Raw genomic sequence first — 27,917 nt, forward strand, 5'->3', positions numbered from 1 at the left:
AAGGGAGACTCGCCACACTGTCCCCTTCAGCGGGGACGCCGGCCGCAGGCAAGGGTGTGAGGACAACGGCCCACAACACCCCCTTCGTGCTTTTTGAATGTTCAACTACGTGAATAAATGAAATTCAACAAAGATGGGGAAGGTAGGGTTGCTGGAAAAACTGTAGGATGCCCAGTTAGATCCTGCACAAAACAGACACATGCTAAAAACTTTGTCGTTTGTCTGAAATTGAACCTTGCCTGCGAGTCCCGCAGCGGCCTTGCTGAGGGGAGGGCTTAGAGCTGTCCCTGCCAACACCTTGCAGGACGGGGCTCTGCTTCTGGGCACACGCTCTCTGAGCCCCGGCTCCATCGCCAGGCGCTGCTCTAGGCGCGGGGATGGCAGCCTGGACAGGCCGCTCCCCCTGCCCTGAGCCTGCCCATGTGGAGCTCACAGTGACAGCAGACAAGCAAAGAGGATAAACCAACAGGAGCACTTGCAAGCAAGCCGAGAGAGCTGCGGGCAGAGACAGCAGCAGTGACAAGCGTCCTGCGGCACAAAGAGCCTGGCAGTGGAGGGCAGGGGCTGGGGTGAAGGGCGCTCAGGGGGAAAAGGGGGGGCGGTCAGAGAAGAGGGCAGGGCCCAGAGCTGCAGGGTACGGGGTGAGGGGCTGGGTTGTATTCCATGACCGTGGGGTGGAAGCAGCCCCGAGGTGCCCAGGAAGGGTTTCCCCAGATGCTAACTCAGCACCCAGGGCCCACGGCCGGGGAGGGGAGGTTGCTGAGCGGTTCCCGTCCCTGGGGAACATCACGGGGCCCAGGAGGCTCGCAGGCTGGCCCTCCGCTTCCCCCCCACCCCGCGAGACTGGCAGTCGGGCCAGCTCTGAGGACAGCCAGGGCCAGAGACAGAGGGAGCTGGAAAGAGCCCGTCCTGTGGCCGACATTCTTGAGCAAGCCCCAAGGATGATTCAGCGAGGCCGCCAGACGAGCTGGCCTCCCGTGGCAGGAAAGCAGGGTCTGTGTGGGCGCGGGGCAGGCCAGGGCCCACTGCCTCGGAGCGGCCCAGCAGCTGCCTCTGCCTCGGGGTCCTCACGAAAGCGGGGCCTCCAAGCAGGTAGAGGCGTCAGCCTGCGGGGCGGCCACCCACAGGGGCAGAACCCACGACACACCGAGGCTCCTGCCCGGCGGCCCCCTGGCCATTCCTTGCTGTCCTGAGTCTTATCCAAAGCATGTCTTACAAATGTGTCCTCTCAAAATCCGGGAAATGAGTGACAAACCCCTGGAAAATAAACTAGCAGTGACTATCATTTCTAGAATGTTTATGAGGTGCCCAGTTTGTGGTGAGCGGCTCGCTCACACGAGCTCTTTCTCCTCCTGAGGTAGGCATTGTAGTTGTTGCAAGTTCACTGAGGCCCAGAGAAGCTGTGTGGAGCCTAGAACACACTCAGTGACAGGGAGCTCACTCCCACCCCGGGCGGGCCTCTTCCCCACCTCTCCACAGCCTGGAAGGGAAAAAAACTCTCCCTCCACGGGGGTCTTCCCCCAGGGTGTGGACCCCACTCGCCAGCACAGTCCCGGCCCAGAGGGTCTCCTCAGCCAGCCCCGCCCACCCTGCCCACTGCTTCTGAGCCCTCGTACCCGGGGGTCGATGACCAGGTAGGTGCGGATGTTCATCTCTTTCAGGTAGGGGTCCCGCTGCTGCCCGTGCCCGTCCTCCACCTCATACGCCTTGTCCAGGTGGTTCAGCGTCGCCTCTGTGATGTGCACCCGGCTGGGGGAGACCAGCCCCGAGTCAGAGCTGCAGGGCCCAGAGAAGGCCGGCACCCACCCAGAGGGTGCACAGCACACAGGGCCAAGCAGGCCAGAGCCCAGCCTGGCTCCCCCAACGCGAGGTCATCGCTTCCATCTCTGACCCCACTCTGACCAACCCCCTACCCCCTCCGCCCGCCCAGCCCAGAGCTGGCCCATGGCCTCTGACCCGGCCACGGTCCTGCTGAACCTCACCCAGGGACTCCAGCCGCCTCCATCCTGTTGGCCAGGGACACATCGTGGGACCACACGTCGTATTGCCATTTGCGCAGCCCAATGACCCCACACAGCACGTTCCCTGAGTGTATGCCCACACGCATGCTGATGTCCACGCCTGTGGCCTCTCGCACCTGCCTGGGCAGAGCAGTCCCGTCACCCCATCCCAGCCAGGGCTGCGGAGGGACCCAGGCAAGCCTCGGGTTCCTCATCTGCAAAGTGGGTACAGTGCATTCCCTACCATGCCCTGGGAAGCAGGAGGGGTCCGTGATGGGGACAGGACCCAGTGCCCGGGCCTGCCCAGGGTACCTACTTAATGGCCTCACACATGTCCAGCCCCATCTTCACGCAGTTCCGGGCATGGGTGGGCAGGGATACGGGCAGACCCGACACGCAGTAGTAGCAGTCCCCCAGGATCTTGATCCGCATACACTCATTGGCCTGCAGGGAGGAGAGCATTCCAGGCAGATGAAAGACGCAGCATGTGCAAAGGCCCGGCAGGCGGAAAGCTGTTTGAGTACCCGGCAAAGCAGCCCGTGCAGCTGAGGTGGAGGAAGTAGAGGACATGAAGACAGGTGGCAGGTGCCACAAGCCAAGGGGCCAGCAGGTGTCAAGGTAACCCGAGAGATGGCTAGGCGGCCAGGGATGCAAACCAGCAGGGTCCGGGGAGTGGGGAGAGGACAGAAAGATGGAAGTGAATGCTGAGGCTGGGGCCACATAGGAAAATGCCCCTGAGGAGATGGGGGGCCCAGCAGGCTGTCTGAAGTTCCATCTGAGGTACTACTGCGACCACTAGGCCCTCTGTCAGCTCTTGGCCAAGGTGGGGTGGGGATTTAGAGACTCTGAAGAAGGGGCTACATGCCGGCTCCAGGCCCACTCCTCAGGCTCCCCGGGCCCAGCTGCAGCCCTCACGGGGGCCTTAGCAGGCAGCTGGAAGGCCTCCCTCTCCCCATCTGTACAAACGGCCTGCCTCCTGCACCTGCCACAGAGGGAGAGCTGTGTCCAAGAGGACAAGGGCAGGTCCCTGGGCTGTGTGGCAGGGAAAGGGCCATGTGTGACCAGAAGCCCAGGCCCCTAGCCCACATATGGCCCAGCTACTGGGAACCCCCACCTGCTTGTTCAAGGGATGTCATGAAGGAAGGAGGCTCCTGAAGGAAGGCTCCAGACTAGACAGGCCCTCCGAATCACTCGGTCTGCAATACCCTGAGGGACAGTGCTCCGGGGCACCCCTGGCCTGAAGTTTGGTCACCGCCCTGCGGTGGTCTTCCCCTAAGAGGGAGGCTGCTCCTGGTGAGGCTCCTAGAACAGAGCAGCTCTGACCACGAGAAGGTCTTCCTAGTGTGGGGCCCGAACTTGCTTCCCACCAAGGCCCAGACCATTGATTCTCCGCCCGTGGAGGTGCCCAGGGCACGCTTCGGAACTCGCCCAGGCGTGGGCACAGGCTGGCTTTTACTGACGCTCTCGACGGGATTCGAACGTGCAGCCAGCGCAGATGGCCACGGCCTTAAATCTTAACACTCGGGTCTCTGCTTAGTGGCCACCGCTAAGTCTGTCTTCACCGGAAGCTGGGCCAGGTGCTCCCCAGGCCCCCCAGCCCCCTACACCCCCTCTTCAAAGCTCAGAGCATACAGGCCGGGGGCAATCGGAGGGCAGGCCCAAGGCCACAGGAGCTCAACGCTGCCACGTGGCAGGTCTCAGGACCATTTGATGAGTTAATGAATGAGTGCACGCATGCACACATGTACGCACACACACCCACGACCCCCACCCCCACCCCCGAGCTCCATGCCACCCAGGAAGACCAACAGTGAGATCAGCCCTGCCCTGCCCATCTCCAGACCTCTCCCTGCTCAGCTGTACCTGGGAGCCCCTCCTCACCCCATACCCTCCCCTGCTCAGCACCTGCCACGTTCCCCAGTGTCCTCAGGTCAAGTCCTCCTCACCTCAGCCCTAAATCCTTGCACGTCTGCCCCTGGCACCTCGATCCCCTCATACTCCACCCAGTCACACTGGGCCACGTCCATTCCAAGGGCCCCCAGAGGCTTCTTTCTCCTCCAGCCTTTTGCACACGCTCTTCCCTCTGCCCAGAACTGCTCCTTTTCCTCTTCAGCGTCTCTTTCTAGGTTTCTCAAACTTTAATGTGCGCGCATGGTTCACCAGAGATCTCGTCGGGAGGCAGACTGGGGGCGAGGCCCAGCACTGAGATGGAGGCATCTCCTCCCCCAGGCAGCCTTCCTGAGCGCCCCCTGAGCCCCTGTGCGTGCCCCCGCATGTACTGGCGGCCTCCCACCGGCCTCACTCTCTGGGGACAGGGTCCTGGCCGCCGTGGCCACCCCGCAACCCCACCGCCACTGTGGAACGCTCACAAGCGGTTGCCGACTGAGTGCCGAAGTTCAGCCGCGCCTCTGCATGCCCATCTCGGCACAGCACTGGGCACAGGCCACCCCCGGGGGGCAAGGGGCCGGCACAAAGGCCTGCGGGCTCACCTTGGCGATCTGGTCAAACTTGCCGAAGAGTTCGTTCAGCACCACCACCAGCTCTTTGGGGGAGCAGTCGCTGGCCAGCCGCGTGAAGCCCACGATGTCAGCATAGAGGATGCTGGGGGGGCGGGGGGGTGGGGGGTCAGCGCCAGGCCCCTGGTAGCCCCTGAGCGCGCGCCGGCCCTGACCCCAGTCGCCCCGGCCACTCCTCAGCCTCCAGAGGGATGGGACAGAAGCCCAGGGCCGTAAGGATGAATGAACGTTCCAGAGGCTTGGCATTAAAGGCAAAAGGCGGCAGCCCGGAGTTGCAGGGCCCTTGAGAACTGCCACCCCCAGGCCCCCATCACCGCAGACCGCAGCATGGGGGCACCTCAGAACGTCCTTCTCCCTCCTCACGCCTTCAGAACTAAACCCCGTGGCGAGATGTGGCCCCACGCTCCCCAGGGCTGAGCTCCATGCCCGACACTCTACACGCACACTACCCTAGGAGGACTCCCATCCCACAGATGAGCAAACCGAGGCTCGGGCTGAGGCCTGTTGGAAACCAGAGCGGCAGCGTGCGCCAGATCTCCCAGCTCCAGAGTCCGTGAGCTCCGGACCAACCAGCTCACGGCACCCACCCCTTCGGTTCACTGAGGCTGGTGCCTTCGAGTAAGATGCTGTAGCCCCTTCGAATCCGCCGAAGACTGGGAGACGTCACCTCTTTTGGGGGGCCCGTGCCCCCTTGAGAATCACCTGAAAGGACCCCTTTCTTCCCCAAAGTGCTACTTAGGCACAGAGTTGTACAACTGTAGGGGGCTACCGGATCTCCCCCGACACCAATGTGATCTGATCCCACCCCCCGGGGAAACAAATGGGGAGACTGAGGCCAGCCCCCGGGGGACCCCGCGCACAGGCCCGGCCGGCCACCCACCTGACGTTCTGGTGCCGCTTGACGTACAGGCTGTGAAAGTTGTTGTCGGGCATGTAGCGGCGGTCCCCGCGCTCCTTGAGCCGCTCGATGATGGCGAGCTTCATGCCCATGGAGATGTGGGCCGGCAGCACAGACAGCAGCAGGTTCTCCTGGGCCCCGGGGAGGCGGGGGACAGGCAGGGGGACGTCAGGCCCCAGGCTCGGCGACCTGGCCTCCGTTTGCCCTATGGCCCTGCCTGCTCTGCCCACGGCCCCCTCCACCCCCGCCGGCCTGCATCCTGTCCCCAAGCCAGCCCTGCCCCCGGCCTCCCGTGTCCCCGGCAGCCCCTGCAGTGAGGCCGGCACGGGCGTCCACCCTGCGCCCCAGGCACACGCTGTTCAGTGAGCGTCTGACGTGCAAAGAGAAAGGACGCAGGGCGTGGGGCCCGGGAGGGCCGGGCAGGGCCAGGCTCGGGCTCCAGGGGGAAGCGGCGTCCACACCTGCTGGCGCTTTTCGATGCGCAGCTTACGCCGGATCTGGATGCACTTCACGGTGTAGGTGAAGAGCTCTCGGGAGGCGTCCTGCATCTGGTGCTTGTGGAAGGCGCCCGTGAGGTTCCCGCACAGGAAGATGACTGCATTGGCCAGCAGCTGGGGGCGAGGCAAGCGTGGGCTCAGCATTCAGCCTGGCCTGCGCCCCGGGGTACCAGCGCCCTTGGTGGGCTGGTGGTGGCACCCCATCCCCATTCTCTGACCTCCCGCCCGCTCGGGCCGGCACCCTTCGTAGGCAGGCAGGGAAACGGGAGCCCAGATGGGCGCTGGTCCCCTAGAGTCACTGTGACTCTAAGACCAGGTCTCAGGCCCTTCTCTGCAGCCAGAGAGCTAGGGCCCCAGAGACCAGGGAAGCAGAAGTGCATCACATCACAGAGCCCAGAGCCCAAGGGGGGGACCTCGAGGACAGTCACAGAAGGCATGGTGCCCCGATGAGTGCCCAGAGCTCTGGGTTCTATTCTCCAGAACCGCTGCAAGGCCAGGTCGGAGGAAACCCCCTCTGCGGACCACCACGAATTGTGCATGTCTCACTCACTCAATGCAGAGACAAGACGGGGTGCCCAGGGATACTCCCAGCCCTGTCGGGACGGGGTTCTGCAGGGCAGACTCACCCTCACAGCGGTGCGCTGGACCCAGGGAGGAGGGCCGGAGCATCTGGGCACCACACGCTAACCGAGAAAGGCTGCAGGGCATGCCCCGCCCTGGGGGCCGGCTTCCCTACCCACTGGGAGGTGCTGAGGCCTCAGGACCAACTCACCTACACCCATCTCCGCCATCCTCAGGCCCAAACCACAGCCCCTGCCCAGGGGCCTTCGCCTGCCCCACCCCCAGACCCCTGTGCGCACCTCACCTGCAGTCCCACCTGGATGCTGGGCTTCGTGAAGGCCCCCTTCAGGGCTCCAAGCACCAGGAGGTGGGAGATGCTGGAGATCACCCCTGCCACGATGGCCCCCTGCATGCTGAAGGGCAGCAGCGTGTACACCACGAAGACGATGAACAGGAGGAAGGGCACCTGGGGGCAGGGCGTCGGGGAGGCTCGGGAACTGGCCACACTGCCCCCACCCCAGGACACAGCCCCAGACAGAACTGACATGGGGGCCCCCACAGCCGCTTGTCTTCTGGGGATGGCCCCAGAAACCTGAATCCTGAGCCCCCTGCCCCCAGGGCGGCCCCCTCCTTTCCCATGTGGGGAGGGACAGTGACAAACACACAATGGAACAAGAAAAAGCCAAAGTGTCTGGATCAGACCCAGCCAACACTATCCATCATTTCCTACGAGCTGATTTATGATCTGAGGCCAAGGCCAAGCCTCCCCAGGAGTGAGACTCCAGGCCCCCGGGACCCAGGGCGTGCCCGCCTGGCGCCCACTGCTGAGGCTTTCCCTCTACTGGACGGCTGGGGCCGCCCACTCACCTGCCGCCTCCAGCCACGCAGCCCCACCCACCGCCCCCAGTCTGCCTGGCTTCCCTGTGCCTCAGCCCACCCCAGCCCACCAGAGGCGACAGTGACCAGCCAGGCCAGTGTGACTCAAGCTGGTTAAGAAAAGGGTCTCTCTTTCAGCTGCAGGGGCGGCGGGACAAGCTGGTGGGGGGGCTGCCTGGAGCCTGGGCAGCATCCGTGCCCGACCTGGGACAGCCTTCTGGGAATGAAATGACACAGAGGAAAACAGAACAGAGGGCAATCGGGACCTGGCCGTCCTGCCAGAGCCCCTGGACTGGCCCCCCAGCCTCTCCTGGCACATGGGCCAATTTGTGCCTTTTTGTCTCTGAGTTGGAGTTGTGTCATTTCCAACCAAATGAGCTCCCCCTACGATGCTCCAGCCAGACATCCACAGGGACGCTCCTCCCAGTTCATCCAGCTCCTCAGCTCAGGGAGCGGAGGGGACAAAATCAGCCCAGGGCCCGCCTTCTGTTGCAGAACCACAGCCCGTAGGAGGAGGAAGGCCCCAGGCCAGCACACCAGATGCAGGCCCTGTCTCCAGAAGGGACCTGATGCCCAGCGAGGGCAGGAGTTGCTGGGCGCACAGCTGGCTGGTGGCATCCAGCCCCCCCGGGGACGCCAGGGTTTACCTGTGCCCAGATAGGGGCCGCCTTCATCCACGAGTCGAACACCAGCGTGTAGCCCAGCATCATGAGGCAGACCCAGATGAGCAGCGCCAAGGCCCTGAGCCACCGCCGGACGAGGCACTCAACATACACCAGCACGTAGAGAGCCACAAACACGGCAAGCGTGAAGAAGGCCATCCCCAGGACAGCCTGGTGTCTGGAGGGGTCCTGGGCAGGGCACACATACACGGAAATGCCATAGCTTTCCCCAGTGAGATGCGCCGTCCCCTCCAGGAAGCCTGCCAGGCTCGCCTGTCCAGCCTGCCCTGAGCAATGTCACCTGTGCTCTCCTCCGCGCGGCTGGTGTTTGTGCTCCCTCTGAGCACCGTGCTCTGCCTTCCCTTCAGGCTGTGTGCTGTCATGGCTAAGGCCTTCACCGCCACCTTCCCCCAGTCACCACGCAGCCCTGAGACGCTACCACTCCGAGCCCTCCCCATTGGGCCTCCTCTGCTCGCAGGGTGCTCTGTGCGTGCCCAGAGGGGGACAGCACAGGAGCTCGGCTGGGGAAAGGAGGAGACGCTGACCCAAGGCATCCCACACAAGGGGACAAGCTGGAGCAAAGGTACAGAGGAGTGACACTGGGAGGTGGCGACCAGGACAGGCGAGTCACAGCTGGGTCAGCGGGGTCTCCCCCTGGACCCCGAAGCTCCGTGGGCACAGAGGCTGATCTGGGGGCCAGCACACAGTAGGCACTCTGGAACCATTTGCTGGAACGAATGTCCTGCGCTTTACAGGCACGCAGATCCAGGCAGCACGGACAGAGGCCCTACTGGGTGCCGGCCACTCCACACACCTCACCCTGCTAATTCCCGGGCGTCTCGGAGGTCTTCTAGAACTCTGCTCTCCCACAGAGTAGCTAGTAGCCACGTGTGCCTATTCAAGATTAATCTTATGTGACTTAAAAATCCAGCTCCTCCGTCATACTCGCCACGTGTCCGGCACTCAGCAGCCACACCGAGGCAGTGGCCGTGGTGGGCCGAGGTCACGGATGACGTTGGTGGCACCCGCCTGGAGAGCAGGGTTGAGAAGGCCCCCGGGGCCACAGCCCGGCTCTGGGAGGAGGAGCACCGGGAATGGGAGCCACCCCTGCCCTCGGTCTTCAGCAGAATCCGAGTTTGTTTTGGAGAAAAGGGAGGGTCATTACCTGGGCCAAATTAATGTAATCTCTAAAACCACCCCAGACTTGAAAATGAATTCGAGAAACCTGCCTCCCGGGGCCTAAGCGCGCCCCAGAGGCCCCGACAGGCGCGGTCGGCGGGCAGAGAGCGGCCCCACGAGCACCGAGCAGCAGAGCCGAGCGCCCAGCCGCCCGCGGACCGCCCCACTCACCCCGCAGACGAAGGTGATGACGATGAGGGTGACGCAGGCGGTGATGGCCACCAGGAGGAGCGTGAGCAGCAGTGGCCCGTGCTGGCTGGTGAGGCGGTACTTCTCATAGAGCGCCGTCTGGTCCGGGCCCTCTGTGCCCTCGTTGAGGAAATAGCGCCCCTTGGCCGGCATTGTCCCCCCGCGGCACCCCGGCCTGGCAGCCCACTCGGGAGAGCCCGCGGCCCGGGGCGCATCCGTCTGTCGACAGCCGGCCGGCCTAGGCCTCTGGCCGCAGGGAGCCTGGCAGGCAGGCCTGGGGAGGGCCCCTGGGGGCCTGCAGCCCCATGGGCAGCGCGGGGCCCACGCCGCTCCTCCACGGCCAGGCCTGCTCACGGCACCGCCACTCTCTTCCTCTGCACCCAGGCTGGGCCGACCAGACGCGTGGGGTCCTCAGCTCTGCGGAGACACAAAGCAGGTCCGGGTTTGACCTGGACGGGCCGAGTGAGGGAAGGACGGGCGGCAGGGGAGAGCAGGGCAGGCCTTATCTGGGTCTCATCTACCAACCCGAACCCAAACCAAACTTTTAGGTCCTATTTGAAGCCTTGCCCTCCAAGCTCGTCCGCTGGGTTTCCTAGAACTGCGCTGTCCCCGACAGTAGCCACACGTGACTGTGGGAAGTTACACTTAACTGGATTAGAAGTGAAAATTAAAATTCAGACCAGCAGTCACACTGGTCCCATTCATGTCAAGGGCTCAGAAGCCACACACGGCTCCAGGTTCTTCTATCGGGCAGCAGAGTTAAGAGCATTTCTATCATCCAGAACCTTCTACCGGACAGCACTGCTCTGCAGGTTAGATGGTGTTGCTTTCACAAAGAGATCTCTGATCCATCCCAGGGAGTCTCTGTGTACGGCGTGAGGCAGGGATCAGCCTTCGCGCCTTCCTTCCACGTGGGTCTCTAACTACCCCAGTGGCTTCCGGCAAAGCCACCATTCCTTCCTCAAGAAGTTCAGTGAAGCCACCTCTGTGTTAAGTCAGGTGACCGTGCGCATGGGGTCTGTTTGCAGGCTTTCTCCTGTTCCGATGGTCCTTGCGCAAAGGTCACACTCTCTCAGTGACTGGGGCTCTCTGGTGAGGTTTGTACCTCAGACCCTCACGCCCAGGACACCCAGAGCATCGCCCTTGCATTCGTGTTATGTTAAGCTTCCTCGTAAGACTGCATTTTGGAAATGCGTTTTTTAAAATTTCCACTGACCAGAACATAAGAAGTTTGCGAGCTCCACCTCGTAGAAATGGACCCCGAACCTCAGAGAGGGAAGCAGAGCGGACCGCGTGTGACAAGCTGGGCACGGGGGCCAGGCTTGCAGTGCTCAGCCCACACGCGCTCCCCCTTTCCCCAGCACCGTTCGTCCATCTGCTCATTCATTTATTCCAAAAGGCCTGTCATCGTGCCTGTGCACCAGGCCAGCTCTCTCTCCACATGGAGCTCCCGTCCCCACAAAGAGAAAGTTACTGGAAAATGTACAATCCCTACGTGCAGTGACTGAGGTCTGGGGGCAGGAGTCCAGGCCCCCAACATCCTCCAGGCCTGCCTCAGAGCCTGGAACAGGGACAGGGCAGGTGGCAGAGGGCAGGGAGGCCGTAAGAGGTGGGAAGGCCCAGGGCGGTCACGACGGGCACGAACGGCCACCGGCAAAAGCTGTGAAGGAAAGGCAGTCCGGAGCGCCCAGAGGCAGAAGAGCAGGGTACCCAGAGTCCCAGAGTCCGAGTGAGGCCCCCCAGTGAGCGCCCACCTTAGATCCACAAGCCACCTCGAGCACGGATCCCTCCGGGAGCTCCTATGCCACAAATTCCAGGAACGAATTGGAAAAACCCCATACTGGAGGCTCGGGGGGAGAGGCCATTTGCCGGAGGTCCTGGATGCCCCCGCGGCTCTGGGCCCGGCAGGTGTCCACAAGCCTTGGCACCTGTGGAAGGCCGGCAGCTCTGCGGGGGCTGGGCCCAGGGCTACCCAAGTGCCCGAAGCCTGGACAACTGCAGAGCTGGTTTTGACGGGAAGCACCAACTTAACCAATGCCGGCAGCCGATTCAAAAACGTGAGTTGTGCAGCCACTCATCTGCGACCTCTGACTCTGAACTAACCAGTCTCGATTCCACACGAGGCACGTTTTGACTACTAACCACATACGCCTAGCCCTGGGTTGTAGGGTTTACAAAACGAGAGCGGCTCCCTGCCCTGAGAAGCCCCCAGCGCAGGGGCGCCCCCAAACCAGCTCTTTACCATCAACGCCGTCACGCCAGGCGCCCACACACACGTATCCGCTCTCATCTTCAGAACAGCCAGTTTACAGGTGCAGAGCTGAGCCCAGAGAGGCCGCGCGGCTCGCCGAAGAGCACACAGCCGGCGCTGCTTGGGGGCAGCGCTGGGCTCCACACCCGGGTCCGCCAGCTCCCAAACCCGGGCTCCTGGCCGGCCTCGCGCTCTTGCTGAACCGAGAGAGGCTTCCCCAGGGAGCTCCCGCTAGCAGGGGCAGCTCCCGGGGACGGAACCACTTGCCACAAGTCCACACAGCACGGCCTGGCCCTCCGGCCTGCTGCCAAACTCCGGGGCGCCGGGACCCGACTGCCAGGCCCAGAAACCTCAAACACCAAGGGCCCAGGACGACAACAACTACCCCCCCAGGGGCCCTCTCCCCCACCCCAGGCAAAGCCCCCAGACCAGAGCCAGGGGCGGCCAGGACACCCCAGAACTGACCTGCCCTTCCAGGCACACGCAGCCAGGCTGAGGCAGGCGTGCAGAGAGAAGGAGCAGTTGGAAGGTTCCCGGGGGCCCGTGGGTACCTTGTAAACACTGGTAAACACTGCTCTCGGGGATCTAATTAGGCCACTTCCTGGGCAACGGCAGGCGGGAGAGAACGTGGACAATAGACAGCCCTGGGCACGGGGACCTTGGCCCGTGCAGGGACGTGGTCCCGCTCCTGGGACAGCAGGGGAGGGCTGGGGGCTGGGAGGAAAGATGCATTTGTCGCTCCTGGAGAGATGGTCTGCGAGCCCCCCGCGGCATCTCCACAGGCCCGCGCCTCCCTAGCAGCAACCCCCCCAAAACCAGACACGGACCCCCCTGCCAGGGAAGGCTTCGAGGCCCCTCTGTCCAATCACCGGTTCCTCGACTGGCCGCTGACACCACTGGCGACTGGGAGGGCTGGGACTCAGGGCAGGTGGCAGAGGGCAGGGAGGCCATAGATGAAGGCCCCGGATGAAGGAACTCCTTCACCACGTGTCCAACAAATGACCCCGCAGCCTCGGCTTGCCCACCTCAGTGACGGGGAGCTCATCACCTCTCAGGGCAGTCTTCTCCGTGAGTGGGCACTCCTCCTGGCTGTAAGTCCCACCTCAGGTCAAGCGAAGCCCTACCTCCCTGTCACTCCCTCATCCCCACCCCACCGGAAGTCTGAAGTCCCAAGACACCGACAGCAGAGATATGCACTTGGGACAGTCGAGGCCCCTTCACCTGGAGGCAGTGGAGCCCAGGGGTCACTCACTGTCATTCACACCTCACGATCACGCTGGTGGGGGAGCAGGGCAAGCAGCCCCGTTTTACAGAGGAGGGGAACCCCCAAGGGCCCAGCTGGGAGGGGGACGTTACTTCTACTTCTGCTGGGACTTTCTCTCCCACTGTTGGTCCCCTGGGTCAGGAACCGCGTGACCCAGGCTGGCTCATCACCACTGTCCCTCTCAAGCCCCAGTGACTGGTTTAGGGACGGTCGTGTGACCAAAATCCTCTCAGTGAGAAGCCTCTTTGGGACTTCTGCTGAGCCACAGTGAAGAGGCACTGTCTTCTCCTGCTGACCCACGGCGGCAGGCAGCTGCTTGAAGCCACCGTAAGAGACAGCCCACGGAGAATGAGCCAACACGGGAAACTGGAGAGACACGGGCTCGAAAATACCCCCCTGAACGCCTGGATCCAGCTCTGCCTGAAGTTCAAGCAACCTCCAGATAATTCAATCGCACCGAGCAATCATGCCTCTTTTGGCTGAAGCCAGTGTGAGTTTCTGTCACTTGCAATCAACAGTGCCAAGGTCCACGTCGCCCCAGTTTACCATATCCAGGAAGCCCTCATTGAGGGTCAGGGGACAGAGTCCAGGGTCGGGGTCCAGGGGCAGAGGACAGAGTCCCACTTAGCTCAGAGGTGAGAGTACGTCCCTGCAGACAAGGCTGGTCCTGGCTAAGGCCACCTGGAAGGGGGCTGGGCCAAGGAGGGGAACCCCCCTCGCTCATACTTCTGTCACCTCGTCCCAAACTCCACAGCCCAGGGCCAGCCATCCTGCACAGGACCTGGGGCAGCAGGAGGCGGGGGCAAGGGGACTCCCCACATCTTCTCCAGTGGCCTCCAGAGATTCCCCCCTGCAGGAGGAATTAGGGAGCCCAGCGGCATGCTCAGGTAGAAATGGAGGCCAAGGGAATCACTCCTGGTGGGCTCTGCACTCCTGCAGCCCATGTCCCGCGCCAGCCCGGGGCAGACGATGCCGTGAACAGAATCTAGTGGGTGCTTACCGCGTGCCCATGGGGCTCTAACTCCGCACACCGGCCCTGCAGGGGAGTAAGACCACTGCTTCCCTTTTATGGATGTGGGGACACTGAGAGGTTCAGTCATTTTCCTGAGGTCACACAGCCAGCAAAAGAGAGCCAGGATGTGAACACAGGTCACCCCCTCGCGTCCTGCTCAACGCCCTCACGGTGCTGACATCCACAGAGGCCATAACATCTCCAAATGCCAACCCCTCTCTGCCCTCCCCTCTCAAGGCCTAGGATAGAGGGTGAGAAGCAAAGAGGACTCCATCAAGGTACCTCCCTCTGCCTCCCAGAAGCAGGGTCAGACAGCCACGTCAGGAAGCCTGCTCTGAGCCAGCAAGATCCAGAAGCACCACCTCCTCCAGGCAGCCCTCTGAGCTACACACACACACACACACACACACACACACACACACACACACCCCACCCCCTTCCCTGCAACTCAGGACTGTGGTCTCCTTGCCAAACACTGACTGGCGGGGTCTGGGTTCCTCAGCCAGAGAGCTGCTGGAAATAGGGAGCTGGGACCTCAAATTATGAGGGCAGGACCAGGCCCTTGGGGGTGCTCAGGAAACCCTTCCCCAGCAGAAGTGGCTGATCCAGCAGCACCCCAGCGCTCCCACCCGCCGTGGGGAGCTCTAGACCACCCCCAGCTTTCCCAGACACGGAGGAAGCACCCACTTCCTCACCCAAGCGGCACTGGCAGGAATCCCAGCCTGGCTTCCTCCGGCCCAGCCCGGCAGGCTCCGGAGCTGCACGGGGCCTGGGGCCCCAGTGGCCTCAAAAAGAGGAAGTGGGGCTTTGGGGTGTGCAGGAGGGGCAGGCAGGCCTGAGGAGAGGCCCCACCCCAAGCCCGCCTGGGGACCATGCTCCTGCAGCCCAGCACCCACTAGTCTCGGCCGCCTGGGCTGGCCCCGCAGCCGGCTCCCTCCACGGGCTGGGTCGCAAGCAGACCTTTGTCGGCTGAGGGGGTCTCCTCCCCGCTCCCTGAGGAGACCCGCAGTTTTGCGAAGGTGAGCCCGAGGCTGCCCTGCTCAGCCCAGTCCTGGCCCAGACGAGCACCCAAGAAACCTTGCGGGACCGAGGGCTTTCAGTCTTACTGCCCTTCACACCCGCCTCTCCGGTCCCCAGAGCCCCGCAGCCTCGGGCCCGACCTCCGTCCCCACGCCGGTCCGTCCCCAGCTGGGGAGGCCTGCCCACACCCTGGTCCCTGGTCCCGTGTGTCACACATCCCAGCACCTGCCGCACCCAAAGGCTGTGGAAGGATCTGTGTCTGTGTCCTGCAGCTGAGCCCTGGCAATTGCTTGTGGAACAGACGGAAGGAGAGACGGATGGACGGATGGACACACAGATGAGCCAACCAGCTGGAATCCCGAACCAGGCAGAAGAGGCAGGGGAAAGCAAGCAGGGCGGCTCCGGAAGGAGGGAGAGGCCACTAGGGCAGAAGGAGGTGCCAACGTGGGGAAAGGGTCTCCCTCCGAAGAACAGGATGGCCCTGGGGCAGCGCACCTCCTCCCCCGGGGAGCCTGCCGGGCCGGAGGAGGTGCGGGTAAAAAACCCGGCTCTGCTCCCAGCACTCACACTCTGGGCCTCAGTCCTCCTCATCAGCAAACAGGGGTGCTGCTACCCACGTCCCAGGACGAGTGAGGTGCGGGTCATGGCGGCCAACAGGCTGTTGGCGGGACAAAATAGCAGATGAGCCCAGAAAGGAGGCGCGGTTTCCAGAGCTCAGGAAGCCCAACCATGGGGCCCAAACGGGAGAGACAGAAGCATGAAGCAGGCAGGACACCCCCCACCCCCCTCCCGCCCAAGAACCCTCTACTTCATCTCGCCACCTCCTGGTGACAGCCCTCAAGGCCACTAGGCAGGGGCAAAGGTCAAAGTCCCCTAATGACGTGAGCTCCCCAGCCAGCCCCACTTCCCGCCATGCTCTCCCAGGACCCCCGGCTGACGCTACACCGGACCAGAGGCTCCCCATCAGTCTTGGGGTCCAGCACCTATGTTCCAATCCCGGCTCTGCCACCAACCTGCTCGATAACCCTGGGCAAGTCCTTTGCCCCATCTGGGCCTCGGGTTTTCCTTCTTGCAAAGGAATGGTTCTGTCAGACCTCGGCTGCCGGCGCTGGGCTGGGCGTGGAGTGTGAATCATAAAATGAAAAGAACAACAAGCTGAAGGGGGCAGCCTGGGTGTTGTCACCTGGCCCCAGAGGGCTAATTCTAAGGGTGGGGTACGGATTATTCTTTGTACCTGACACCCTCCCTTCCACTTCTTGGGATTCAGCCTTAGCCTAGTCCGTCCCTCCTTTAAAATGCAAATACCTCGTTTACCCCTTACCTCCAGGGCTCAGCTGCCAGGGATAATAAGCCCACTTCTCTATCTCCTGTGCCAATTCCAATGATGGTTAGTGGCTGCCTGGGGAAAATTTGTCCATTCATTCATTCATGCACGCACGCATTCATCTTGAGAGAGATCCATGCCTTCATTCCTTTAACGGCTGTGCACCAGAACCTTCTATGTACCAGGCACCAGGCCAGATGCCAAGAAGAAACTACACTCCAGGCACAAGTTCCCAGAGGGCAGAGGTCTCTGTGCCCCCACCCCCCCGCTGGGTGTCTGCACCCAGTAGGTGTCCAGGCAATGGTGCTTATTAACTAGCTAAGTAACTGGCTCTTGCCTGAAATTCCACCATTAGTGATTCATTCCTTTAAGTATTCCCCTCACTACATTCTCCCTTTAAAATGAAAACACTTTCATGCCCACACTCAACACATTTCTGATCTCTCTCCCCTTGGTAAGGAAGGACAGAAAGGGGTAGTCTAGCTAGCCTTCAGGGACCTCACCTGGTGCTAGTCCCACCCAGGATGGCAGGACACTGGTCTTCCCACTGACGTCATGCTTTGCCCAGGGCCCCAGCCAGACAGTAGATCCAATGGTGAGGAGGCACGCATGGGGTTGGGAGGTGGGTGAAGAGATCTATTTCACACACCCACAGGCAGATATAACCCAGAGTAACCACTGACCTGCAGGAGCAAGAAGGATGTAACTACTCTGCTAGCAATCTGTTCAAAGAAGCAGCAAAACCCAGAGGAGAGAGAGCAAGCTGGATTCATCATTTACACCAAGATGAGTGAGCAAGAAACCATGAAAGCATTCTTCTATCATGCTGCAGCGGCTAAGTCCTCGCTAACCTAACACAAAACCTAAAAGCCACAGGGAAAAGACTGATCAACTCAATTACATCTTAAAGAATCTACTGCATCATAAAAGCTATTAAGAGCAAAATCAAAAGATAAAAAATAAGAAATGAGGGAAATATTTACAACTCTTATCATATGGAGCTAATCTCCCCCATATGTAAAAAGCTTCCACAGATCAAAAAGGAAAAGACCAATAACCCAATAGAAAAATGGGAGAAGGTATGGACAGAAAGTGCACATAAAGGCAACACAAATGGCTGTTAAACATTTAGAAGGAAGCTGACCTCACCTATAATAAGAGAAGTGCAAATTAAAACTACTACGGAAAATCATTTTTACCTCTACGATTGGCAAAGATCAAAGTATTTACAGAGCATTTATAGGCGGCGGCAAAACAGGCATTCACACTTAGCCTTGGCAGGAGTATGATTCAGCATAACCTCTGGGGAGGGCAATTTAATCAGATGTAACAAAATCACTCATGCACAAACCTTTGATGTAGCAAATCTCCTTCAAGTAATCTCTCTTACAAACACTTTCACATATGTAAAATGACACATGTACAAGATTATTCATTGCAGCATTATTTACAATAGCAAAAGAAGAGAATGTATCTACCCATTAAGAGCTGGTGAAATAAATCACAATAGATCCTTACTATGGAATACTATGCAGGTGTCAAAAAGGGTGCGGCAGGTTGAACTCTGCTGTTCCGGGGTATTGTGTGAAAAATCCACAGGGCAACAGTAATGCCTGGAATAGGTAATGCCTGAACCAGGACACGGGCTAACCAAAACTGCTTTGACGGAGTGAATGAATCTTCAGTTTGTTTCTATTGCCATAATGTAGCTGGTACAATTAAAAAGTTCTTAAATGGGGCTCAGTTGGTTGAGCTTCCGACTCTTGATTTCGGCTCAGGTCATGATCTCAGCATTGTGGGATCGAGCTCCACATCAGACTCTACACTCAGGGTCGTGGGATCAAACCCTGTGTTGGGCTCTGAGCTGAGCTTAGAGCTTCTCTCTCCCTCTCCCTCTGCCCCTCCCTGCTGCACATGCATGCTCTCTCTCTCTTTAAAATGAATAAATAGGGGCGCCTGGTTGGCTCAGTCGTTAAGCGTCTGCCTTCGGCTCAGGTCATGATCCCAGGGTCCTGGGATCGAGCCCCACATCGGGCTCCCAGCTTGGCAGGAAGCCTGCTTCTCTCTCTTCCACTCCCCCTGCTTGTGTTCCCTCTCTCTCTGCCTCTCTCTCTGTCAAATAAATAAATAAAATGTTTAAAAAAAATTTTTTTTAATAAAATGAATAAATAAATCTTTTTTAAAATAATCTAAAAACTTGGGGTTTTTAGTTTATTTAGTTGTGACTCTTGATCTTGGGGTCATGAGTTTGAGCCCCATGTTGGGGAGTAGAGATTACTAAAAGACATAAACTTTAAAAAAAAATGAACTAAAAAATAAAGACTCTACTGGAAAAATTCAAGGGCAATAGAAGGTAATTGATAGTCAAGGTGACATATAACATGGAAAGACGTGTTCCTGGCATGTTTAGTGAGGTGGGTATGTGTGTGTGAACATATATATATGTACGTAAATACATAAAAAATAGAACCTGTTTTAAAAAAAAAACAAACACACACACACACCATACATCTCAGGCCCATCCCGTCTCAGCTGCACAACCCTGAGAAAGTTACTTACCCTCTCTGTGCCTCAGTTCCCTCATTTGAAAAAAGGGAGAATAACGTCCTGACCACACGGGGCTTTGAGAGGATTCTAGGGGGTAACACAGGTGGGGCGCCGAGGCTGCGCCTGGCACAGCGCACCCAAGCCAAGATGACAAGTAGCAAGCTGACAGGAAGGGCCGAGAGGTCTGGGAGGGAGTAGGCAGGGAACCCGCCCCTTCCCCGCCACCCCGACCCTGTCGTGAGCCCTGACCCCCCACTCTGCCCTGGGAGTGGCCCGGCCTAAAAGTAGTCACACCTAACAACTGCTATCGGGGGCTCTGAGCAGCACCAGGGGCTGACACCCCCATGGGGTACCCAGCTGGGCCTCGCAGGAGAGGCCGTCCGCCCATCCTGGGCTCAGGGGGAGGTGGGGAGACGCTGGGCACAGAGGGAACTGCCATCTGGCATCCCAGACAGTGTCAGGACCTCACTGCAAGCCCCGCAGGCCTGTTCCGAGAGGAGAAAGCATAACGCCTGCCCTCAGGACAGGTTCTGCAAACTCTGAACCCAACCGGAGGAAAGGGGTGGGGGCGGGTGGGCCCACTCTCCCACCTCCACCTGCCCCTGAGTTGGGCTGGATGGACGCACAGTGGAGGACAAGCCAGTGCACCTGTTTGCAGGCCAGGGGAGCAGCCCTAAGCTCAGCCTCCAGGGAAGGGATGAGGTGAGGATGGGAGGGAAGGGATGAGGTGAGGATGGGAGGGAAGGCCTGGGTTACAATACAGCCGCTGCCCTCAGGCAGTTTTCAGTTGGGGAAGCGATCTGCCCTGGAGATAAGAAAGCAGAAAGGGCTCTAAATACCAACCAGGAAAAGACCCTCCTGTTGCACTTCCAGCCTCTCTCGGGCAATTCACGGAAGTAGCCCACCTGCCTCAACTTCCCCCCTGCCAGAGACAAAGCAATGCAGGGGACACAGGCCTGGGCTGAATGTCAGGAGACCCAAGCTATAGTCCGAGCTCAGCCTCTCACCCGCTCTGGTCTCTTTGCGCTCAGAAGAGCAAAGGAGCCAGCCACGGAGAGGTCAGTGGGAAAACATGATGGGAAGACACCCCCGCCCAGATCTCAGCAGGCCATGCTGGGGGCCATGGCTGCCCCCGACCATCCATGAAGCCCAGCACAACCTCACTGTCTGGTTTTGGCCCCCTGAAGTCACTGCCTAGTGCACAGACCACCCCCCACAGACCAGCCACCAGAGTGCCCAGCCCTAATCCAAGGTGCTGAGAGCCCACTTCCTCAAGGCTTCCTGAGAACCTGAGTGAGGCCAAGAGGGCACGGGATGGGCAGGGGGACTGCCTGGTGAAGCCCAGCCCAGAGCCCGGAAGAGCCCTTCTGCCGGGGAAACAGTTCTAGCCGACCTCCCCCCACCCCCCCAAACCACAGCCCGGCCTCTGGAGCTGCACCCAGACAGGGGCTCAGGAGGCCCTCCCTACAGCTAAGGCCCCTACTCCTGGTCACCTCCTCCTTCCTTCCACAAACTCCTGCCTTCCAGAGCCAGGCTCCAGCGGGGCACAGGAAGCCTCAGTGATAGAGCCCCATGCACCCCCAAACACAAGCCTCCCCGTGGGGTAGCCTGCCAGGGCTTCTCTCACCTGGCTGGGACCCCAAGAACACCAAGCCCAGTCCTGCTCACCCCCTGGCCAAAAGAACTCCTCCAGGGCTTCCAGAGGCTTCTTTGTGAGTGCATGATTGGACTTATTTCGGTTCCCCAAACGAGCCCCACCCTTTTGACTCCAGGCTCTGGCCGCTGAAAAGCACTGCCTACCTCCCCAGCCCCGAAACCCCTCTGCCTAGCAAACTCCTGCCCAACCCTTCAGAGCCAGGCTCAGCTGCCACCTCCCCCAGGAGGCCTGCCCAGTCCCCTCCTAATCGGGATTCGGTGCCTGCCTCTGCCTCCCCAGTGCCTACACGGCCCATCGAGACGCAGGGCACCCGGCCTGTCACTGCCGGGCTACGCGACACCACCACCCCATCCCCAAGGCTGACGTCTGGCTACACACTGCCCAGCTTCCAAAATCCAACCATTGGCTGCCGCAGAGGGGACACTTAAAAGCCAAGAAGCTCCACGGACTGAGACAAATACAGCGGGCACCGAACGGGCATTCAGCGGCTGGGCACAACCCTGGTGTCCCTGCTCCCGCCTGCATGAGCTCTGACAGGTCACCTGAGCAATGGGGATGAAAATGTCCCCGGCCCTCTGGCCCAGTCCAGCAGTGAAGTGACCTCATGGCTTATAAAACCTCCTTGTAAATCCAGAAGCTTCCCACAGTTTTGGGGGCCAACCGTGCTGTGTTGTTTCAACCACAGGCGAGCAGGCTCCCCCTCGGGGCCCCTGCTCTCCATCCTACCTGTGCTCACTGGGCTCCTGCCCACACCCCGCACCGGGTGACAGGCTGAGGCCACAGTTAGCAAGGTCCCCCGGAGAGGTCCCCTGGGGAGCTCATGTTGGCGGGGGAGAGGAGACACATGCAAGAAGTGAGCCCCATGAGGAAGAGAAACGCGAAGGTGGGCAAGGGAGCACTCAGGCTGAGAGTCCGTAAGGCAGGAAAGCCTCGGGGACCACACGTCGGAGGAGCCGTGTGACCTCTCCGGGCCTGTCTCCTCACTCCAACAATGGGCTGGTGAAGGTACGAGCGGCTTCACGCAGAGGCCAGGACGCAGGGAGTGCCATCACGGGGGTCACCCCAGCTGGCTCCAGACACAAGGGGCGGGCAGCCGGAGAAACCTGGATATCAACGGGCACTGGCGGACACCCTTTAAGTGCCAGGGGTCTCAGCCTGACTTCCCGACGGCCCCCCAAAGGCACCCCTCCCTCGCTCCCGGCCCAGAAAGCCGGGGGTACAGAAGTGCTGGTCGCTGGCCCAGGCACCGCGGACACTCAGGCTCTCCATCCCCGGGGGCCTGGGCAGCGGCTCCAGGGAGTCTGGACGCTTCCCCATCAGCCTGGGTCCCCCATTAAAGCAGCACCTCCAGCTGACTTCAAAGGGCTCCTCTTCCCCGGCCAGGTGGGGGGCCGAGGGAGACAGGTGTGGGAGGCCGGGAAGCTGTGCAGGAGTGGAGTCAGCCCGGCCATTGCAGAGGTGGGGAGACTGAGGCCCGGAGGCGGCAGCACGTGGCCCCTCCTCCACATCCCCACCACTTAGTGAGACCAGGGGAGACTGTGCCTCCCACACAGCTCTAAGCAGGAAAACGTGCACTGTCCCAAAGCTGTGGAGCCCTGTGGGGCTCAGTTTCCCCATCTGTGCAGAGAGGGGCTGTGCCCCGAGCTCCCAGGCCTCGCCCCGCTCAGCCGGCCAGTGACACCAGGAGCCATTACAAGGGCCTGGATCCTGGAAGACAAAGAGGTCCCCACCAGCGTAGTCTGGGTCCTGGGGGTGGCACCGCCCACTACGCGCACAGCCTCGCCTTCCCTGAAAGCCAAGCCTGCTGTGCTGCGGACCCTGGCGGGCACGAGCTCCTCCCTGGATCATGAGCTCTCCCGCCCCCATCACCTCCATCCCGGCGCAGGAGGAAGCGGGAGGAGGTAAGCCTTGGGGGCCACGTACATGTCTGCCAATCAGGGTACCCGCAGCAAAGAGCTCAATTTGTTTCTTTTCCCTTGGGACACTCACAGGTCATTCCCTCCAGTGGTCAATGTGGGGAGGGGTACAGACAGGGGCATGGCGGGGAGGAGAAAGGAGGGTGCCCCCGGTGTCCCCCGGCACCAGCACCCAGAAAGGGATCACCACAGAGCCTGGGGAGGGGGGGAGGCTGCCAAGTGACGGCCTCCGGAGCAGACCACTCGAGCCCCCTTTTCTCCCGAGCTTGAGGACCCCTGGAGGAGGAGCCCTCAAATGGGTGACCCGAGCCAGGATGGGGTGTGAGCTAGGGAAGCAGTAAGCAGAGGGGCTGCTTGAGCAAAGGGCAGGAGCGAGGCAGGCAGGGTGCTGACAGAGTCGGGGGGCTGGCCGAGTGCACTGGGTGGGGGGCACGGCCAGAGGCCCCCAGAAGCCAGAAGAAGGGGTTCAAACGTGACACCAGACAGGAGAACTGGTCCAGCTTGTGTGCCAGAGGAGCCCAGGAAGCCCGCCGGCCCCTTCTCCAAGGCCCCAGTCAGCCATCCCACCCCATGTGGACAGCAGGGTCGGCTCGGGGTTCCTCCTCCCCGCCCAGCACTTGGCTGGTGCTCAGATGGCGCCTGAGAAATAGACCCACTGATGGGATCAGCAGGTGTCAGGAGAAGGGACGATCCAGTGCCATGGGAGAAATGTCACAAAAGAGGATCTGAGCCCACCTCTGACCCAAGACTCGTCCCCACCCCAACACCTAGAGGGCTTACAGGGGAAATTCGGGAAAGGAAGGTGCTCCGGCCCAGGTCAGCACCCAGGATTGGGCAACACCCCAGGCCTGATGTGGCTATCTGTGAGATCAGGGGGCAGCGGCAGGTCGAGCCAGATGCCCATGGCCGTCAGGTGGGCACCCCGCCACCCTCCCTGGGGGCTGGGGGTGGGAGGAGCCCTAGTGGGTGGGTGGAGACTCTGCAAGCTGGGGCGGGGGCAGAGCTGGAGGGCCACCTGGCAGGGGAGCGGGGCTCCAGCCACCCCCGAGGAGACTTAAGACCTGGGTGCGCTGGTCTCAGACAACTGGGAGGAGTTTTCCAGGCATACGTGGCTTTCCCGGCCACCTGCCTGGGCACGGCCACTTCACAGATGTGAGCTAGCAGTCAGCCGTCCCCCGGCCCTGCCCATCCTGACCTCCCTGGTTCCCTCCCCCACCATGTTCACCCTCCCACCTGAAGCAGGACAGGCAGCAATCATCCCTCCCCTCGAGTCGTGGCTCTGCAGCACCAGATACAACGTGTCACCCTGTTTAGGCCTTAACCATGAGCGACGCATTGTACAGATGCCAGAAACTGGCTCAGATAACCTAGCTCACCTCTCATGCTGCTGGAAGCAGGCAGAGTGGGGCTGGGGGGCAGGACCCAACGACCTCCAGAAGACCCCTGCCTCTCTGGCAGTCTCATTCACTGAGCCGAACTAACTCCCAGTTCGTAGCTACGCAGGTCTGTTCAAACACACTAACTGCCCGATGGGCCCACCACCCCCTTCCCTCCCATCGCTGAGACCGGACCCCATGGAAGGCTAGAACCAGCCACTCGGACTCAGGCGTCCCGTGGGACCCAGTCTGCCTGCTCCCTCGGCGGCCCCAGAAGGGTCCCGGCTTGAGAAAGCTCTGGCCTCTGTCTGGGCGCTGGAGGATGGAAAGTGGTCGTCAGCTCAGTGCGAATGTGCCCCCCACGCTCTTTCTCCAGGACAGGAGACAGGCGAGGGACGCTGAGGGATGGGCCACCGGCCACCTCTCAACGATCACCAGGAGGATAGGAGGGCAAGTCAGGGAAAATCCAGAGGGTCAGATCACCCACGGCCCAGCTGAAGCAGGACCCCAGCACATGTCCCAGCGCGGGACAGCCACAGGATAGCCCTGCCCCAGCCCCAGCGCCCCCTGCAGTGCGTGCAGACAAGGGTCAGGCCAGGCCCACGGGTGGGGGACCCACTCAGGGGAACCCGATTCCTCCTTCCACGTGGTAAGGATCACCCCCTACTCACCCTCCAGAGCCACCCAGAGCCCCGGCTCAGCTTTGCCCCACCCAGCCTCTCCAAAGAGGAGGCACCACGTCCTGACCCCACTTGGGGCCTCAGACATGGCGGCTCTCCATGACAGGTAGTGTGTGCACCTGGACCACCCCGGGGGCTGACTCGCTGTGTGACCCAGGATGAGAAAGTGTCCTGCTGGGCCTCTGTCTTCTCCTCTGCAAACTGGTGGGGGACGGGGAGGGTACGTACCGCACAGGGTGGGGGTGAAAGGAGCAGGAAATGGGTTAAACCATGAGTTATAAACTGTAAAGGGGGGTACCTGTCCCCACAACAACAAGTCTGACCTTTATCTCCCCTTGAAAAAGCACCTTTGGCCTGGTTAGAGGCCCTCCTCCTGCCCCATCCCACCACTCACGGCCTCACCCCTCCCTGCACTGACGCCCATTCCTAGAGGACTCGCAGGAAGTCTCCTTCTCTCGAGACCCACTCCCGGCAAAGGGGCCCTTCGAGACCACCCCTGCCCCAACCCCCAGAACCGGCTGCCAGTAAACAGCCGCTGCTTTGCACTCAAACTCTACAAGAGACTCTGCCCCCACAAAGTTCACACCTTCCCTTCTGAGGGCCCCGAATCTGGAACAATCTAAGAGCCTCCCTTCCTCTGCACCTCACATCAGAAGCCACAGGAAAACCCCAGAAGGCCCCCTCTGGAGGTGGGGAGACCCGCAGCTTGGTTAGAAACAGACCCTCCCAGAACAGACGGTCCCCGACTCGGTCCCCACAGACGCCTGCACTTCCGGCGAGCTGGTCCCTCTACACTTCCTCTTAGGTCTGCTCACTTCTCGTTTCAGTTATCTTCATTCGCCCCGTCCCAGGCAAGGAGACATGAACTCACAGACCCAAGGTCCTAGTTACAGGTTCGTTTTTCTTAAATACATTAAAATAAACACCTAGCAAATTTTAAACATGCTCATCTACATATGGGCTAAAACACACCCCCCCCCAGAGCCCCGTCTGAGAAAGGCTGGCCTAGTCCCTCTCACGTGGGCCACCCTCGGGTTGTCCACCCGCACGTATGCGGCTGACAGCCCACGGCCACACAGCCATCCAAGCAGAGCCAGCCTGGACTCCAGCCACCCAGACTCTGGCCGCCTGGCCGGGCCTCAGGGGGCCGGGGGCCCTGCTGCACCAAGGCCCAGCCCAGCCCTCTGCTTTCCTCACCCCTGTGGCTCCCCTCCCCCAAGGGCTGGCCAGAGAGGAAGCGCCTGGGGCCAGCTGTCCTGAACCCCGGGTGGTGACACAGAAATGAGGCACCTGCTTCGCTCTGTGTGCCTGGGTCTGGATGAGTCCATAGAATGTTCCAGAAGGACCTACTCCCACTGGTCCACGTTGGTCCCTGGGGGCCTCGGGTTGGGAGGGCTGGAGGGAAAGGAAGATGATTCCATTTTCCTGAGGCATCTCGGTTCTGTCTCTTGGGCATGTGTCACTTTCAGAGTTTGTTTTTTGGTTTATTTTTCTTTTTAACGTAACAAAGTTTGATTGCCCTTCCCTCGCTAATTGTTACCGTCGAGAAGAATGTACTCGTAAATGTAAAATTACAACCACGAAAAGTGGACATCTGAAGAGTCCAGGGCTGACGGAATTCCAGGTGGAACGCGCCCAGTGAGCACCCCGCCACAGAAATGACCGCACCCCCTCGTCAGGCTGGGCAAAGCCTGGGACCAGCTGTCCAGGTCCTCTGTCCGGGAGGCGCCCCGCCTCCCGCAGCCCAGACCCTGTCCACCCCCGGCCGGTGGGGGAGGCCTGGCCCGTGCCCCCCCTCGGCCCAGGCTGCCGGGACACAGGGTGCCCCGGCCCCCCCTCCCCACCCCCGGCCCTTTACCTGGCTCTCGTCCAGGCCCCCTCGGGGGCAGCCCGGCCCACGCCTGCCCCTCCTCGGCCGGCGTCCGGGCGCACGCATGGGAAGCCTCCCTCGCCGGCTACCTACCGAGAGCGAGTCACATCTGGGACCCACAGCTTCCTGTTCCACGGCGGCCGCTGCACAAAAGCTAAGGCCGAGCCCTGAGCTAGGCGCCTCCGGGCTTGAGGGGGAGGGTGGGGGGGCTCTCCCAGCTGCAGCGGGGCCCTCAACAGAAGTGGGGAGAGGCATCAGGCCAGGCTCCCGGCTCCAGTGACTTCATGGAAATTGGAAGCTTGAAGCTGGAACAACTTTCAAAAAGTGAAAATAAAACAAGCACCCAAACCTCCGTTAGAAGCCCCAAGAAGACGGTTGGAGGCCAGGAGTAAATGCGTCTTTGATGAGCACTGAAGGCGAGAGCAGCCCGGCACCGGGCCCCATCCTGGATCCCCCACTGATGGGCAGGCCCTGAGCCTCAGTTTCCCCACCCACATGGTCAGGGGGCTTCAGCCAGCTCTGTGAGGTCAAAGGCCTCCAGCCTCATCTGCTGTCCCTCCATTTCGCAGCTGCCCCCAAGCCAAGGCCCCTGCCTGGAGTTGCTATTCCAAGCAGCTCGCGCCCCCAGAGAACCCCAGCAGCCCTGAGCCCCAGGAGGCCAGGAAGCAAGCCCCTTCTGCTTTGCCAGCCCTCAGTTTCCCCATTGGGATCATTTGGTGCTCAGTGGCGAGGCAGCAGGCTAGGAAGGGCCTGGAAGCAGGGAGCGGAGGCCTCCCAAGATAGAGGGGCAAGGCACTCCTGGTCCTCAGGGAGCCTGTTCCAACATGTGACCTGGGGTCCTGCGATCACTTTCTACCTCTTACCCTGACAGCAAAACCTACTGTTTGGTAGCAAAGTGGAGAACAGAGCCCAGTTTTCCCAGCTGCCACTCCTGCCTTTCCCAGGCCTCTGTCTCAGCTCCGTCCTCAGAGGAGGCCATGGCCAGGCTCTTCCCTCCTGACCTGCTGCACCCCCAGCCCTGGCCACTGGGCACCTGGCCCCCCAGCCCTCACACAGACTTCAAGGTCCTGGCAGGGAGGGCCTGTGTACACAGGCTGACGAGCCTTATGATCAGCATTCGGACACCGGGCTAGCATCGTGCACAGCCTCATACAACTGCCCATCGGCCCCATGAGGAAGGTCCTGCTATCCTGCCGCTTCTGCAGAACAGGAAGCTGAGGCTCAGAGAGGCCACTCACTTGCCCAAGCACACACAGCTAAGAAAAGGCAGAGCCAGGCAGGATTCAAACTCAGGTCCGCCTGATTCTGCGGCCTGTGCTCTCAACCACTCACCCCATGACCATTGTGGACCAAAGAAAGGCTTCCCTGAGGACAGGCTACTCCAAATCCCACTATACCCTCCTCCCCATAGCCAGGACCCCTCTCTGGTGCTAGGGACACAAACGGGACTTGGACGACAACCCCCGTTGGCCAAGCTCCCAGGTTAAGATGTGCCCACCAAGGTCTGCACAAAGGTCTGGGAGGATCACCCACGGAGACGAGATACGTGGACCAGAGCTCCAGGCAGAGAGACCTCACCCGCCTGGGAGCCACAGGCTGAGAAAGTGGCAAGGCCCTGAAAC

General features: G+C 60.9%; 1 protein-coding gene across 16 annotated transcripts in view; it reads right to left on the bottom strand.

Annotated features, from left to right (window-relative positions):
- ADCY7 (adenylate cyclase 7) overlaps window positions 1–27,917 on the bottom strand; it is a 59,086-nt gene that overhangs the window by 21,357 nt on the left and 9,812 nt on the right. For 2 of the 16 annotated variants that reach the window (XR_013444395.1, XR_004925798.2), the window contains exons 1-11: window positions 20,424–20,582; window positions 15,939–16,932; window positions 9,361–9,795; window positions 7,996–8,199; window positions 6,777–6,938; window positions 5,876–6,025; window positions 5,397–5,545; window positions 4,490–4,601; window positions 2,317–2,444; window positions 1,983–2,141; window positions 1,617–1,749 (exon numbers count right to left, since the gene is read on the bottom strand). Coding sequence is in view for 14 of the 16 variants with exons in the window: in XM_078063548.1 (XP_077919674.1) it covers window positions 1,617–1,749; window positions 1,983–2,141; window positions 2,317–2,444; window positions 4,490–4,601; window positions 5,397–5,545; window positions 5,876–6,025; window positions 6,777–6,938; window positions 7,996–8,199; window positions 9,361–9,531 (1,368 nt within the window). In the remaining 2 variants the exon portion in view is untranslated. The other 14 variants (XM_078063551.1, XM_036119933.2, XM_078063548.1 and 11 more) reach the window with 13 other exon arrangements.

This window comes from Halichoerus grypus, chromosome 15, assembly GCF_964656455.1.
Source record: "Halichoerus grypus chromosome 15, mHalGry1.hap1.1, whole genome shotgun sequence".
Taxonomy (NCBI): Eukaryota; Metazoa; Chordata; class Mammalia; order Carnivora; family Phocidae; genus Halichoerus; species Halichoerus grypus.